Raw genomic sequence first — 15764 nt, 5'->3', positions numbered from 1 at the left:
TTTCTACAGTAGTATTACTCAAAGTATTGCCAGCTTCAGAGGTCGCTGCATCTCGTTGTTCACGAGTCCGTTTTTGAGTTTTCCTACAGGGAAAAATGTCTTCAAAAAATGAAGCATTTCTTGACTCCATAACTGTATTCACATGGATATCTGGAATATCTGATTTATGAACCAGAAATCGATATGCACTACTGTTATGTGCATATTCGATGAATGTACAATCTACGGTCTTTGGCCCAATTGTGACCTTTTTAGGAGGTGGTACAACCACTTTTGCTAGACACCCCCACACTTTGAGGTATTTGTACGAAGGTACTATACCTTTCCAAAGCTCAAATGGTGACTTGCCAGGCACCTTATGCGGTATCATGTTGAGGATGTAATTTGTGGTAAGCAAAGCTTCCCCCCCCCCCCCCCCCACATGTTCTGGGCTAACCCAGATTCCTGCAACAAAGCATTCATCATCTCTTTCAGAGTTCGATTCTTTCGTTCTGCTACTCCGTTAGATTTTGGCGAGTAGGGAGCGGTTGTCTGATGTATAATGCCTTTTTCTCTGCAAAATACATTGAATGGCTCATTATATTCTCCTCCTCTATCACTTCGAACTACTTTTATAGTTTTCTGAAGCTAATTTTCTACCTCGAGGGTGAACTCTTTGAATTTTTCTAGTGCTTCATCTTTGCTTTGCAAGAGATATACATAGCAATATCTTGTGCAATCATCAATGAATGTAACAAAGTATTTCTTACCGCCTCTAGTTTGCACATACTTTAAAACACATAAGTCTGTGTGAATTAAGCCTAGAGGTTCGGTTGTTCTTTCAACGCGTGGTGAAGGAGTTGTAATGAGTTTGGCCTGTATGCACACTTCACATTTTTCTTTGTTAGTTTTGAATTTCGGAATCAAATTCAAGTTTTGCATTTTTCGCATTGTTTTGTAATTGACATGTCCTAAACGTTCATGCCAAGTAGTAAACGACTCAACCAAGTAAGCAATAGGATTTTCTTTCATTTCAGCAATAGAAGCAGAAACTACAATTTTCGGATGGACTGTCGTTACAGACATCTTGATCAGTCCACCCTTAACAAAACCCTTTCCCAAATACATCCTATTTTTCTTAAGAACTAACTTATCAGCCTCAAAATGAATGGAAAAACCATGCTTGCTTAGCACTGTTCCAGAGATGAGATTCTTCCGCATGTCAGGTACGTGCTTCACGTTCTGCAATGTGAGCTCACGATCAGAAGTTAGTTTCAGAACCACTTTGCCCTTACCTACAATCTTGGACATCGCCTTGTTGCCCATGAAAAGCTGCTCATTTGACTTGTTCTGCACATAGGTGGTGAACATGATCCTATATGTGTGTGGTAGCACCAGTGTCGTAGTACCACTCCACTGGATTGTCTTCCACCATGTTACATTCAGTAACCACCACAACCATGTCTTCTTCAGTTAGGTTTGCTTGCAACTTGAGATCTTTGGCTTTGCTTTTGCAAACATCAGCCTTGTGTCCAATCTTACCATAATGATGACACTTTCCTTTGAACTTCCTCTCAAGGTTGCTTTTCTTGAAGTTTGGTCCAGATGACACCTTCAACGGTTTATGAAGAATATAGATCCCTTTACCCCTGCCTTTGAACTTGGTCTTATGCTCAGCTACATGAACGTCATGCCCCTGGCTTTGAGCATCCGAATGAGCTCCACGATTGTTGTCCTCAACTCTCAACCGACGGATGAGGTCATCAAGAGACATTGCCTTACGCTTGAAGTTAAGGTAATGTTTGAAATTCGATCAGCCTGGTGGTAGCTTCTCGATCAAGCAATTCGTTTTGAAGACATTGCAGATCAACATCCCTTCCAAATCGATCTCCTGAAAGATGCGTTGAAGAGCCTCCACTTGTTCCATAATTGGTTTGGAATCCACCATCTTGAAGTTCAGGAACTTTGTAGTTGAGAATTTCTGCATCCCAGACTCATCAGTCTTGTACTTGGTCTCCAAAGCTAGCCACAATGCTTTTGAAGTCTTGTACATACTGTAGAGATCATAAAGATCATTGACCAAACGGTTCAGAATCTGACCTTTGCAACAATAGTCTCCTTGAGCCCAGCTATCCATGCTTCCAACCACATACACATATGTGTCACTTTGTGGATCCTCTGTGAGGTATCTTTCCATATTCATGCTGGCCAAGTAGTAGCACATCTTGTTTTGCCACGTTTTGAACCCAACTTTACCATCGAACTTATCTGGCATCATTCCTTGGGAAGCCGTAGGTGGTATCCCCATGTGGGTTGATCCATTACCGAACAGATTTCGGTGCACGTTGTCAATACCCGAATCGGTAAGCTTCGTGTTTTCAAGTTCTTTAGCAAGGCGTAAAGCCAACTCTGCAGGAGTTTCAACAGGGGTTGCAGGAACCCTAGCACCGTCACCGTTGTTGGTGTTGTCTCCAGACATTTTTTCTGTTTCACAATAAACATATCTGATTAATATATTAATCAAACAATTCAAGTAATTAAATTACACTGAATTAGTTTTGCAAACTCGCTTAACAAGCGTACACAGAAACTTGTTTCACAAACTCACTCAATTAAGAGCATTCGTGGAAACCAGAGAGAGTAGAGAAGAAAGAATTAAAGTAAAAGCGTTCTTCAAAAAACTTTCCGCGTAAGCACCGAAAGATGAAAGCATAAACAGTTTTTCAGAAGATTTTGAAATCGTTTTTTGAAATAAAAAATTCAAAAAATTCTCAATCCATTTAAAGCGATAAGCAGAAAGCGGATTTATTGAACTAAGACTGTTAGGAGCGCAAAAAACGAATTGAGAAAATATGCGAATTATATTTAAAATAACGAAATCATAAACAAATTACAACATCATAATATGAGGCAGAAAATAAATCACAGAGGCAAGATATGATATCTCTTTCCTTAATTCAATAAATCGGCTGTAAGTGTTTTCGGACAATCACGATTTATGAATCCTAGGATACAACCGATCACGAACTATTACAGTAGCACAACAGTAACAGAACTCAAGCGAACAGATCTACGTTATACTCTCGAGATTACTAAACTAAGAACTTACTTGGACTAAGCAAGGGAGAGGGAGAGAGAGATCTTCAGAGGAAGGAGTCTTTGTGTTTTTGTGTGTGTGAAATAATGAGAGGTTGTGCCGCTATATATAGTGGAAGGAGAGAGGTCTCAAGAAAATATTTATTGAATATTCTCGGAGTACTGCCCAAGTTTGCTTGGAGTTCACACCAAGTCTTTCCAGAAAATTATATGGGTCTAAATCTTTCCAAAAAACTCAAAAGCCCAAGGCCCGCGTCCGTGCTCGGCCCGCCCTGCATCTGTGCCCGGCCCGCCCAATTCGGCGGGCGCGTGGGAACCTTCCCTCTTCCTTCTACACACTTTTGAAATTAGAAGAGTGTAAAACTATATATATATATATGAGTGAAAAATCAATCATATTTCCAATGTGGGATATTTCCCAAACCATCCCAAGTAGCTCACTTTACACTCTTATTTCTTATTCAAATCAACTCCGTTTTGGATGTATGAGTATACCATCTTGTAATACTCGTTACCAGCTTTCCATTGCACTATCGACCTGACAATTCCGATCAGCCATTTAACCGTAATTTGACCGGAAATCGTCGGAAAGTCACTGTCCAAAACCTGCAATTTTGCTGAAACTTATTTCTGAAAAATTCAGTTCCAACACTTATCTCTACCACATATGTCCAAACACAACAACGTTCTCAAGAAACAGCACTTACTTGACCAATCTCCGGACCGTTCTATCATCTCTCTCTTCTCCAAACGCAGCTTACGAATCACGTTTTTATTACGCAACCGCTAGTGATGATAATGATAAAAACAACAACAACAACAGAGTCTACGGAGTTTTCCTCTGCCGTGGAGACGTCTCAGCCGATATATGCCGTGACTGTGTTGCGTTTGCCGCCAACGAAACGCTCCTCAGGTGTCCCAGAGAGAAAGAGGCAGTAATTTGGTACGACGAGTGTATGGGAAGATACTCGGATCAAAGCATCGTAGGGCAGATGAGAGTTAGACCTGTTGTTTTCTTCTGGAACACGCAAAACATCACAGAGAATCAAGTGAGCAGTTTCAATGAGTCTTTGGCTGCTTTGTTGATCAAGGCTGCGGTGAAAGCGGCTTCGAGCTCGAGAAAGTTCGTTACGGAGAAAGCGAACTTCACGGTTTTTCAAACCATTTATATATAGCCTTGTGCAGTGCACACCTGATTTGACGAATCAAGATTGTGAGAGCTGTTTGAGACAAGCCATTAATTGGTTTCCGGACTGCTGTGATCGAAGAATTGGCGGGAGAGTAATCGCGGAGAGTTGTAGCTTTAGATACGAGCTTTATCCGTTTTACAATGAAACTATTACTGCGGCCCCTCCTCCTTCAATGTTGGCTGCACCACCACTGAAGCTTCCTTCAGAAAAAGGTGAAACTTTGGGCCAAAGTAGCAGAATACAAATCTGAAACATATTTTCTTTTTGTTATGTTTTTGAAATTGTGTTAAGGGAAAGGCAAAAGCTCGAAGGTGATAGTAACCGCGGTCGCTGTACCTGTTTCTGTCTGCGTGTTACTTCTCGTTGCCGCGTGTTGTTTACTGTTAAGAAGAAGGAGAAAGCTAAGTGCTGAAACAGAGGAATTAGGTAAACCAATCTTGCCATTTGCTACTCTTACTAATTGAGACTTTCTTGCGAATTGGCATCTTTTGTAATGTAGATGGAGATGATATTACAACAACAGAAACACTGCAGTTCCACTTTAGCGCAATTGACGCAGCTACGAAGAAGTTCTCAGAAAGTAACAAGCTTGGCCATGGTGGATTTGGTGAAGTTTACAAGGTAACTATATAATTCTTGTACTAATTATAGTTTAAACAAAATAAAAAAGCATAATGCTGTAAAACCATTTCAGGGGCAGCTTACAAACCGGTGAAACAGTAGCGATAAAGAGACTATCTCGAGGATCGACACAAGGAGCTGAAGAATTCAAGAACAAAGTTGACGTAGTTGCGAAGCTACAACACAGGAATCTTGCTAAGCTCTTGGGATATTGCTTAGATGGAGAAGAGAAAATACTTGTTTATGAGTTTGTTCCTAACAAAAGCCTCGACTATTTCCTTTTCGGTATAACAAATCATCACTTATTACCCTAAAGAAACTATCTGTTTTCGGGTTAACTAAGACTTTTGTTTGTTTGTTTTGTAGATAACGAGAAGAGAGGAATTTTGGATTGGCAAAGAAGGTACAAGATCATTGAAGGGATAGCTCGAGGAATACTTTATTTACATCGAGATTCTCGGCTTACGATCATTCACCGTGACCTTAAAGCAAGTAACATACTCTTAGATGCAGACATGAATCCAAAGATCTCAGATTTTGGTATGGCGAGGATCTTTGGTGTTGATCAAACTCAAGCCAATACTAAAGAATCGTTGGTACATAGTAAGTTGTTTCTTCCTCTTGTAATATTGACTCTACACTTCAGTTAGTTATTCGATTTCCCATTTTGCTTAAATATTAGCGGATTCGGTGGAATTAACTCCGTAACTTGCGCATCAAGTTTCAATCCCCGTGATCACGTAACGAGGTACGATTGCGATTGTATATTAATTGTAATTAGATATTTTGAGATCTCTTTCTGGTGTATAAATAAAGGATTGTAATACAGCATCTAATGGAATAACACAGAAACTTTATTCTTTACAAAAGGAACAGGATTACCACCGATAGCGATCTGGAAGTTTTGAGAGCAGAGGAAGGAGTTGATGAATCGAATCATCGATGACTGGTGAGATCTGTCATAGTTGTCAATCGATGAAAGATGGCTGCTAGCGAAACTTGCGTTCGTCATTGTTCTCTTTCCCGCGGCTCATCCGTGGTAAAAAAAAAAAAAAAAGTCAACTATGACAGATCTCACCATCATCGATGATTTGATTTATATTATGTATTTTGTGTATTTTATTATTATATGTGTGATAATTTTTAAAAAAATTTAATCTTATATCATAGACACAAAAATCAAAACCATAAACAAAGCTTGGTTGACACTAATCTAAGATCTTACTTGGGTTTTAATAAAATGATTTTTTTTGTTGGAAAAAAAAACATATGTCTATTATATACTCACTTTGTTTCAAAATATCGAATGTTTTAACCAAAGCATACAGATTAAGATTAAGAAGTCTTTACTTCTAACATGTTCAATCAATCAAAAACAATACTGCATAATATAAAATATTAAACTAATCTAAAAGTTGCATAGAAACTTGAAAACATCCTATATTATAAAACAAAAAACTTCTCTAAAACATCTTATATTTTGAAACGGATGGAGTATTAGAAATCAATTTAAGAGGTCGTGTGTTTGACTTTTGATATTTGGGAAGCAAAACGTCATTGTTTTACTAACAATATTCCGGTGGGTATCCATAGGCCCTGATTGGTAGCACATTTTTAAGATTTTAAAAATGTTTAAAATTATGAAAGCTACTTTTTTGTCCATTAGACTTTTTGTTTTTGTTTTTTTTTTAAGTTTTGAAAGCCACTTATTTTTTTTCTCTTCTTTGTTTTCCCATTTTTTTTAAAGCGTCAAAATTCATGATTTAAAAACTAAATAATTTTAAAAGTATTCTTTTTTTTTTCTCCCTTTTATATTTAAAAGCTTTCCAAAAGTATATATTTAGTTTTTATATATTTTACTTTTGTAAATTAATTATTCTTATTTTTTTCTCTTTCCTTTAAGATCCATTTCAGTAATAAATTTTATTTTTTCATTATCACTAATAATACGGTAAAAGACTTTATGAATTTTATCATTAATAATATAATAACAATCAAACAATGCCTTGATTAGTGGTAAATGAATTTTTGACTGCTCATATAACTACTCAATGCATTTTATATTTTTACATTATTTCAAATTTTAATAACTTAATTAATTGATGTCTGCAACTTCAGTTATTTATTTCTTATTCTTATAGTTGTTTGTTTTTAATCAATTTTCAAACAAAATCACATATTTGATTGACTTATATTTTTTAGAATTTTAATTTATTATTAAGAAAAATTAATTTCTCATTAAATTGCTATATAAATTAATTTCTAACATAATATATATTCATTATTATTATTTAATAATAATAATAAAAATAACAGCTACAACTTTAAAATTTGTTGGTAAACAATCAGATTTTAACAGTTAAAAGTTTCTACAGTCAAAGCATTTACAGCCAAATTCTTTACAACTAAAATTTTAAAATCAAAGTCTCTACAGCAAAAAATAACAGTCGTTACCAATCAGAACCATAGTCTTATAGGGTAAATCCGAGTAAGAGTTTATTAATTTGGGTACCCGCCCAATTTAAACCCATATTTTTTTTTATTACAGAAAACATGTCTCAAGCCTGATTTTAAAGACGGGTCCGTGTACCCAATGGGTTTAAACCCATCTTTAACATCCGTGGTAATCCTATTCCTTTTGTAAAGAATAAAGTTTCTTGTGTTATTCCATTAGATGTTGTATTACAATCCTTTATACAAGGTCTCAACATATCTAATTACAATTAATATACAATCGCAATTGTATCTCGTTACGTGATCACGGGGATTGAAACTTGATGCGCAAGTTACCGAGTTGATTCCACGGAATCCGCTAATATTAAACAAGTTCTCTCTTTAGTGGTTATATGTCTCCGGAGTATGCAATCCACGGGCAATACTCGGTGAAATCGGATGTTTATAGTTTCGGAGTCTTAGTTCTTGAACTCATAACCGGTAAAAAGAACAGCATCTTCTATGAAGATGGTCTTGGAGATTTGGTGACCTATGTGGGTATTACCAATCAATAACTATTGTTCAGTACCGGTTTTAAAAACATTCTAAAAATCGGGTTTTGATGAAAAACACTCTGCAGGTGCGGAAGCTATGGGTGGAGAAATCACCATTGGAGCTAGTGGACGAAGCAATGGGAGGGAATTTTCAGACAAATGAAGTGATCAGATGCATTCACATTGCTCTATTATGTGTTCAAGATGATTGTTCAGAGAGACCTTCAATGGACAACATACTTGTGATGATGAACAGCTTCACTGTTACTTTACCAATTCCAAAGAGATCTGGGTTTCTTCTTCAAAACATGAGAGCCTCTAAAGATCAACGATCAGGAGCTTCTGCATCTGATCAGTCAGCAACAAGCAAGTCTTTGCCTCTATCTGTTGATGATTCTTCCATCACTATTGTTTATCCTCGTTGATGTCTTTTGTGTACTTACTGTTTGTAAATATAGAGTTTAGACCATTACTGTTGTGTCGAAACTATGTAAACAGATCAAGAACTTATTTAGTTATGTCTTATCAGACAAATTACATTACACAATAGTGGAGATTTCCTCACACGACATTGCCAAGATAGCAAGTTGCTTACACAATCAAATTGAGAGCACACTAGAGTTCCTGATGCTTATGAGCTTGGAACTTACAATCAGAAAATTACAAACCTCTAAAACAATTGCCGTTGTTATACATATGAGAGATAGAAACTCAACCCACTAGTGTTTAACCGTAACTCAGGCGAGAGTCGAGGAGTTTTGCCGAAGTTTGTCTGCGAGGTATTCCAATCTCACAAGCATTCACTCTAGCCGCAAACCGAAGAGAGCAAAGGGACTCTCCAGTAGAAGATGGATCAGGTGATATATTCACAAACATTAAGGTTTTTGAGTCTCCTCCTAAACACGGCTGTACTCAAAAACGATTACCCTTTGTTAAAAATAATCTAGATAGACAGATTAATGCATAATCATTCTGAAGTCAAAATGGAATCTAACCTGGAGTAAATAGGTTAACTTTGAGTTTCTGAAAGGAACATGATCCTCTTTCTTAGCCAATGCAAATATAACATCACTCAAAGCAGACAAGCTTTTATTTATAGCCTGGTCAAGGAAAGAACAAAGATTGGAGGGTAAGTTCAAAAAATCAATGGGAGTATCTTAGAAGACTGTATTTTCAAAGACAAAAAAACCTGTGTCTCCTTTAACCGCTCTCCGGTTGCCCCGCTCTTTGAGAGTCGTTCACTTCCAGCAAGATCAATTAGGTTAAGAACTCCTTGTACCTGCTGTTCAGTGCTCTGAAATAGGAGAGTTTTAAAAGTGAGAAATAAAATTTACAACACAAAGTAATAACGACCCCAAAGGCAGAAAATTTAACCTCATTGACACCAGAAATCCGAAGAGTAAACACGAAATGACTCCTTGATGACTGCTCGTTCATTTGAGTCTTACCAACGGACCTGCAACATAAGAGTTCATCATCCTTTAGTTTTGTAATTTGTTATACCAGAACAAATACAGTGTAACAATATTTTCAAAAGTCAAAAGCCATGTCATTTTACATTACTAGATATGCCTAGCAATCGACTTAACCAAAGAGAAAGTAGTACATCTACTAATACAACTCCTGTATGTAGGATATGAAATAACAAACACAAATTCTCAAAACTCAAGGCAAACCTGCTCTGAGCGGCCTGCTGCAATAGTGAAGAAATTTGTCCGATGCTACATACATCTACTATTGTCAGGTCACTAACATGCGTGTTTCCATTAGCATCATGTGTGATTGTATACTGTCTTCCAGAGGTGCTACTACTGTCTCCTCGCACAGACTCTATAGCAATTGTTCGGTTTGTCATAAGCAAGTCTCTGATGGACTCATTGTAGATCTCCAACATTGAGACCTACAAGTAAAAATAAATTTAAAAATGCTACCAAGGAAAGCATTCAACAAACCTTGAGAATATTGTAAGAGAAATATGTACCTGCATCTTGTATTTCCAACCTTGGGCACGAAGAGACTGGCTAGTTTTGAAGATTTGTTCAAGTGATCTAGGGATCAGTCCCTTCTGTTCTGGCTTGTCTGGCCTGCCCATCATGGTGTAGGTTTTGCCAGAACCTGTCTGACCGTATGCAAAAATACACACCTGTCCACAAAGATATGAGAAAAAAACAAAGGCAAAGGGATCAGTTTAAGTGTTGTCTGCCCCCTAACATAAAGAAGAGTTTTAATAAAATCTGCTACAACTACATAAGAACAATAACAATAATTCAAATACTTGTATATAACTAGAATTTGCATATTGGGTATCTACAAGATAGTCAAAAGTACTGAACCTTGTAGCCATCTAATGCGCTCTGTACAAGTTGAGATATTTCAAAGAATACTTCCTCCTGAGAAGCCCCGTGGTCGAAGACCTTGTCGAAGGTGAAAGGATGCTTGTTACCTAAGAACCCCATATAAAGCACAAAAAAATGAATTAATGTAAGCATATTACCTAATTGAGCAAAGTTAAAAAAGATAAGTCTCTGAATATACCAGTTTGGACCACATCAATGCCTCTCCCAAGAGATTCCGTTGATGTAGGATAAGCAATAACACTGGCCTCTTGGCGTCCTCCATCATCTGGTAGCAAGGGCCGCACTCGGCAGAACACGCGTATGTTTCCTTTGAGTTCCTGAAATAGAAGCTTTGTTTAGCGAACTTAAAAGAAAGGCTCTAGAACTTAAAATAGTTCCAAAAACTAAATATTTTTATGGAGTACTTAAAATTAGAGATGGTCTCAGTATAAGAAGATCCCGTTTTATATCATTTTCTTACAAGGATGGTGTTATGGAGCTTCTTCCGTAATAACTCTCCTTCACAAAGTTGATGCTCCGTGTCTGCAAGGCGATCTTGCAATTCGTACAAACGTTGTTTCTGTTCCGCAAATTCTGTCATAGTATGAGACATAGATGCATCTACCATCTGTACAGATAAGTAAATAAAAAAGTATGTGTCAGTCTAAAGGAACAATTGGCAAAGTAAAGAGTATTTGAAAGTTGGCGGATCACCAAATTTACCTTTAGCTTTTCATTGGCAAAAGTTAATTCCTGCTCCAACATTTTTATACGCTCTTTCTGCAACGAGCATGTTTCCTGCAACATAGGATTGACATTTTCAGAAAACTAAATATAAGTCAAAAATGTGAAACTTCGAGTGTGAGCTAACCTCCAAGGATCCTGATTTTGCAATCAAGATGTCCAACTCATGAGAAGACTTTCCAACACTCTCCTGATACATCAGTATCTCATCAGCCAGATTTTTCGACTGTACAACCTGGCGATCACGATCATCCCGAACTTGTTGGAGCTCGCTCCGAAGGTTCTTGACTTCCGCCAGCAATGACTCCTTTTGTTTTACCGCTTCATCTTGTGAAACCTTGATCACGGAAAGGGAAGAGAAACAAACTAATAAGCAATTATATCACTCACAATTTTAGAAATGCAAGAATCATGTCAAGGATATTCACCCGGCTCAACGCTAGTTGTTCCTGTAGTGATTTACTGTGAACCCTAAGTGTAGTAAGGTTCTCTAGTATACTTGACTTTTCCTTTTCAGCACGAGTGTGTGCCTCTCGAACTGCTTGAAGATCAGTCTGGAGTTTAGTGTTATATTGTTGCAAACTTGTGTTGTACTCTTGCAGCCTTTTGTACATATCTTCAAGGGACGTCACCTAGAAATTAAAAGGGAAAAGATAATGCCAAGTGCTAAGAGGAGTAATACACAATAAGGGAGAAGGAATTCTGCTGTACCTTATTCTTGGCAGCCATTTTGTCTTCTTTCACTTTGTCAAGCTCTTCCCGGAGAGAATCCTGAAGCTTCTCAGCTGCAACTCTACATTCTTTTTCTCTTCTATGATTTTCAATTGCATCCTAGTAGTCATAACCAATAAGTTCATACATTCATATACCCTTAATTTTGGGCGAAGGAGAAACAAACTTGATAAGTTATTCTTTGAGAAATTCTCCTTACCAACTTGTTTAACTCCTCCTTGGAGAACTTTTCCTGAAGTGATGCTATGTTCTCCTCCATCTCAGCAATAGTTGCTTGTAGCCTATCCTCTTTGGTCTTTGCATCCAACTCTAGAAGTAATTAGAAACCACATCAATATTTCAGTGTACACAAACTAATGTAAGTAAAATGACATGATGGGAAACTAAAATTCACCTTTATCATTGTATCTTTGCTCAGCAGATTCCAGAGAAGAACGAAGAAGTTCCTTCTCCTGGACATGTGTTTCTTCCACTTGTTGGAACCATCTAACACAAACCTTAAGCTTCTTGATAATATCCGTCATTTGCTCAATCTTAGCCTGTCATAAGTTACCACAAGGATCCCAATAAGAAGAAGAAAACAAAAAAAAAAACACATCTTTGCTAGAGAATCAAACAATTAGTTATCAGTTAAACAAACCTTGGTGTCAAATTTGGCAGCTTTGGCTCTCTCGTTAAGCAAAGCCAACACTTCATCTTTCGTAAATTCAACTTTACCACCACAGTCATCTGTGCTGCCCACATCGCTGTTCGCCGTCACATCTTGTCTGTTCACCGTCGAAAGAACTTGTCTTCTTCCAGTAACTTGCGTTTCCAATCTCCTTCGCCTCTCTAAAGGAACACTTGACAAAGCTTCCTTTTTCTAAACCATCCAAGATATATCAAAAACATCAAAAAAAAAAAAAAAAAAAAAAAAAAAAAACAAGTAAAGACACAGGTTTTAATCTTATCAATTTCTAAGAGTACTCATACTTAATACAAAAGTCCCTGATTAAATCTAATCTGATATGTCACAGAACAAAACCCTAAGTCAAAATAAAACTCTCTGGATTTCACACACCCACCAATCTAAATCTCATCTATTGAAGAAGAAGAAGAAGGAGAAGGCTTACGACGTTCGGGCTAGGCAAAGGAGCGCGATTCTGGTTACGAAGAAGCGGCATAGTCGAGGATCAATTGAACAAAAACTTCACCTTATTATGCTCTCGTCAATAGCATCAAAAGATATGGATCCAGAGGAAGGCGCAGATTTGAGAAATAAGACAGGAGAAGTCAGATCTTGTTTCTTGTGAATCAGATACGGGGATAGATTAGGGTTCTTGCTTTGTTTTTTTTTTTTTCCTAATTGAGAGAGGAGCCTGGTGTGCTGTGATTTGAATATTTTTGAAAACAGATCGGCGGATACAAACACAAAAATTGTAACGTTACTCTTCTCTTTCTCACTCTGATTATTATAATGTAACCAATAATGATTTAACAACCCTTATAATATTTAAATAGTTGTTAAAAAAAAAGGTATAGGCTCCATATGGGTTTATTTACTTAAAAGCCTCGGCCCATTATTAATGTTAAACTTGATACATATTTTGTTTCTTTTGCTAGCTTAATAAAAACTGGGGAAAGTAAAAGATTAAAGAAGTAGGAATAAATGATAGTCCAATTTGGTTTATGGTTAAAATTTGTTCTTTTTATTTTTTTGGGTATATTTTAATAGTTAGGTATTTTTGTAAAATAGAATATATATATATATATATTTTTTTTTGTTGAAATTAATGGGCTGTCACAGATTTTAATTTGAATTCAGTTTATGTTAATTTTTATAGATAATTTTGGAGATTTTAGTTTTATATTTTCTTCTTTTGGTTTTGGTAAGTAAGATTTCATTGAATTTCAATTATCAGGCTCAGTAGTCATTACAATTCAATTTGAATTGTCTAAATTTAAAATTTAACCTGTAAATGTTGATGTAAACATATCCAAATTTTCTTATATTTTTAAACATCATTTTATCTCCTGTTTTTTTTTCAAGAAAAAATAAAACTGGAGAGTTAAAGGCAAGGAAATACTGAATATGATGCTCCAATCATGATTATTATTAATTTGTAGGAGGAAAAAAAAAAATGAAATGGATGAGATTTTATACTTTAATATCATTTTTGGTTCGGATGAGATATCTATTCGTCTCTCTCTCTCTCTGTTTTGATGTGGTACTTAGTTGGATTTAAAACTAAAACTACAATTTCTTCACATATATTTTGTGAAAAATAAATAAATAAATAAATAAATAATTCCAATAACACCAATTACTAAATTACTAAATTAGTTAGCATAGTAGTGGTTAAAACCATATATATCCGAGTAATCTAAACAACAACATGAATAAGATGAGGTGTTCTTTGTCACATAACCCAAACACCAAAAATTATAACTCATCTACTTCTCTAATCAAATTATTCAAAGCAGGCATTGACTTCGATGGCTGGCTTACTTGGTGCATCCCAGGCTGTCCTTGAAGGAAGTCTCCAGATCAACGGCTCAAACCGTTTGAACATCTCAAGAGTCACGGTTGGGTCTCAGAGAACCGGACTTGTGATCAGGGCTCAGCAGAACGAACGAGTCGACATATTTCCTTTATAATCAAAATATTTTATGAGACATTCTAAAACTAAAACAACACACTGTGTTATGCGACATATTCTAATTATGCTGTATGCATATAATCAAGAATTTATTAGAACAATACTTCTCAAAGATGTTTAAGAGTCAAAACATATATGAGGATGTACATAGAGCTGTACTCATTCTATTTAGATTCTTGTCGAAACTTTAAAACGTTTAACTCAAGAGTGAATAGAGAGGTTATTTGAGATGTTTGTAAACATAAAAGCAACGAAAAAAGATATGCAGCTCTGTAGTTTTCCAACTTTCAAGATTTTGTTTAACTGCAGAAACAAATCTTTAATATCATGTCTGAATCAGATATTAGAATAACAAAAACTGATGGTCTTAAAATTCAGATCGGTTCCTGTAAATCAATTTTGTGTTTACAATAATAAAAGAGAGTTGCCAATTCAAAGAAGACATGTTCATAAAAAACGAGACTTCAAGATGAAAAGCCATAAGTATTTATCAGTTAACATAACTCCGTTTCCCCGCTAGAAGTAGAACAAACAAACAATTCTTCATGTCTTAAAGAGATGAACAACAACAGCATCTGACACATGCTACTTTTCTTCTTATTCTTCATGATCTCTTATGTCTTTTGCAAGCCGCAGTTTTACTTTCTCTAATTTGATTTATCAATTCTCGGATGGCAGTAGCATCCTCCGAACGAGAACGAGAACGAAATTTACGGGCGGGCACAATTCCCTCAGGGTAATATTCCAGTTCCTGCATGACAAGCAAAAGAGAATAATGGGGTCAAACAAAGGCAAAAAAAAATAACTATATGGAAAGAGTTTGCTGAATCAAATAGAGCTTGGCTAGAATGCTTACTTCAGTTGCATGTTTTGTAGTCTCGAGATGGCTGGTGAAATAGTCAAAGCGTCGGAGACCAAGAAGGCATGCTGAGCAATATAAGGTAGATTCAGCCATTCGATTACACTCGCCGTCCTCCTCAAGTGCCCCTGGATTTGAATACATTGCATCTGCCCGGATGCTTGACAGTAAGTTTTCCCAGGGGAAGCACCCTGGACACTCTCTCATGGTGGTGGGAGGTCGCTTAGACACAGGGTCAAATTTATAAATTGGCCCAAGAATGTTGTATTTAAACTATTGATGCTCAAGAAAAGAACCGAAGATCTCCTGAGGAGATATGACCATTATATTAGCCGGAGGTCGATTATATTATGTCCACGCCATCAAAGTAACCAAAATAGCTTTGAAATCTGTTTCAGCAAAGAAAAGAACTCGATCAACATTAAGACTCTAATAGTATAATAATGTAAACCCTAAACTTGAAAGACAGGAAATACACTAACCTGTTGGGACGTGATGAAGGTAGATCCCAGTGGAGGTAGAAAGGAAAATATGATACACCAATCATGATTAATTTGTAGGAAAATGGATGAGAATGAGCA

General features: G+C 36.5%; 2 protein-coding genes and 1 pseudogene across 2 annotated transcripts; 1 reads left to right on the top strand and 2 right to left on the bottom strand.

Annotated features, from left to right (window-relative positions):
* Positions 1 to 1792: 1792 nt before the first annotated feature.
* On the bottom strand, positions 1793 to 2458 carry LOC147929925 (uncharacterized). Its single transcript, XM_087480791.1, has one exon. It carries the CDS (start codon positions 2456 to 2458, stop codon positions 1793 to 1795), a length of 666 nt encoding a protein of 221 aa, XP_087336917.1.
* Positions 2459 to 3556: 1098 nt separating this feature from the next.
* Positions 3557 to 8298, top strand: LOC104738454 (cysteine-rich receptor-like protein kinase 25; annotated as a pseudogene).
* A 66-nt stretch (positions 8299 to 8364) lies between these two features.
* On the bottom strand, positions 8365 to 13160 carry LOC104738453 (kinesin-like protein KIN-14D). Its single transcript, XM_087481934.1, has 17 exons — positions 12798 to 13160; positions 12326 to 12547; positions 12080 to 12224; positions 11885 to 11994; positions 11665 to 11784; positions 11382 to 11585; positions 11081 to 11290; positions 10933 to 11007; positions 10691 to 10837; positions 10409 to 10547; positions 10207 to 10316; positions 9855 to 10016; positions 9550 to 9773; positions 9248 to 9329; positions 9063 to 9167; positions 8869 to 8973; positions 8365 to 8779 (listed from the first exon to the last, which is right to left on the bottom strand). Exons 1-17 carry the CDS (start codon positions 12846 to 12848, stop codon positions 8600 to 8602), a joined length of 2391 nt encoding a protein of 796 aa, XP_087338060.1. The 5' UTR covers positions 12849 to 13160; the 3' UTR covers positions 8365 to 8599.
* Positions 13161 to 15764: the final 2604 nt, after the last annotated feature.

This window comes from Camelina sativa, chromosome 13, assembly GCF_030686135.1.
Source record: "Camelina sativa cultivar CO46 ecotype springtype chromosome 13, ASM3068613v1".
NCBI classification, from domain to species: Eukaryota; Viridiplantae; Streptophyta; class Magnoliopsida; order Brassicales; family Brassicaceae; genus Camelina; species Camelina sativa.
Note: the sequence above shows the minus strand (reverse complement) of the source record. Positions and strands in the feature narration are given on the sequence as shown.

Coding starts and splice junctions, on each gene's coding strand:
- LOC147929925 (XM_087480791.1), bottom strand. CDS start 2,458: ATGTCTGGAGACAACACCAACAACGGTGACGGTGCTAGGGTTCCTGCA.
- LOC104738453 (XM_087481934.1), bottom strand. CDS start 12,848: ATGCCGCTTCTTCGTAACCAGAATCGCGCTCCTTTGCCTAGCCCGAAC. Junction 11,995..12,079: donor GCAAAGATACAATGATAAAG/GTGAATTTTAGT, acceptor AATTACTTCTAG/AGTTGGATGCAAAGACCAAA. Junction 8,974..9,062: donor AGCGGTTAAAGGAGACACAG/GTTTTTTTGTCT, acceptor TTCCTTGACCAG/GCTATAAATAAAAGCTTGTC.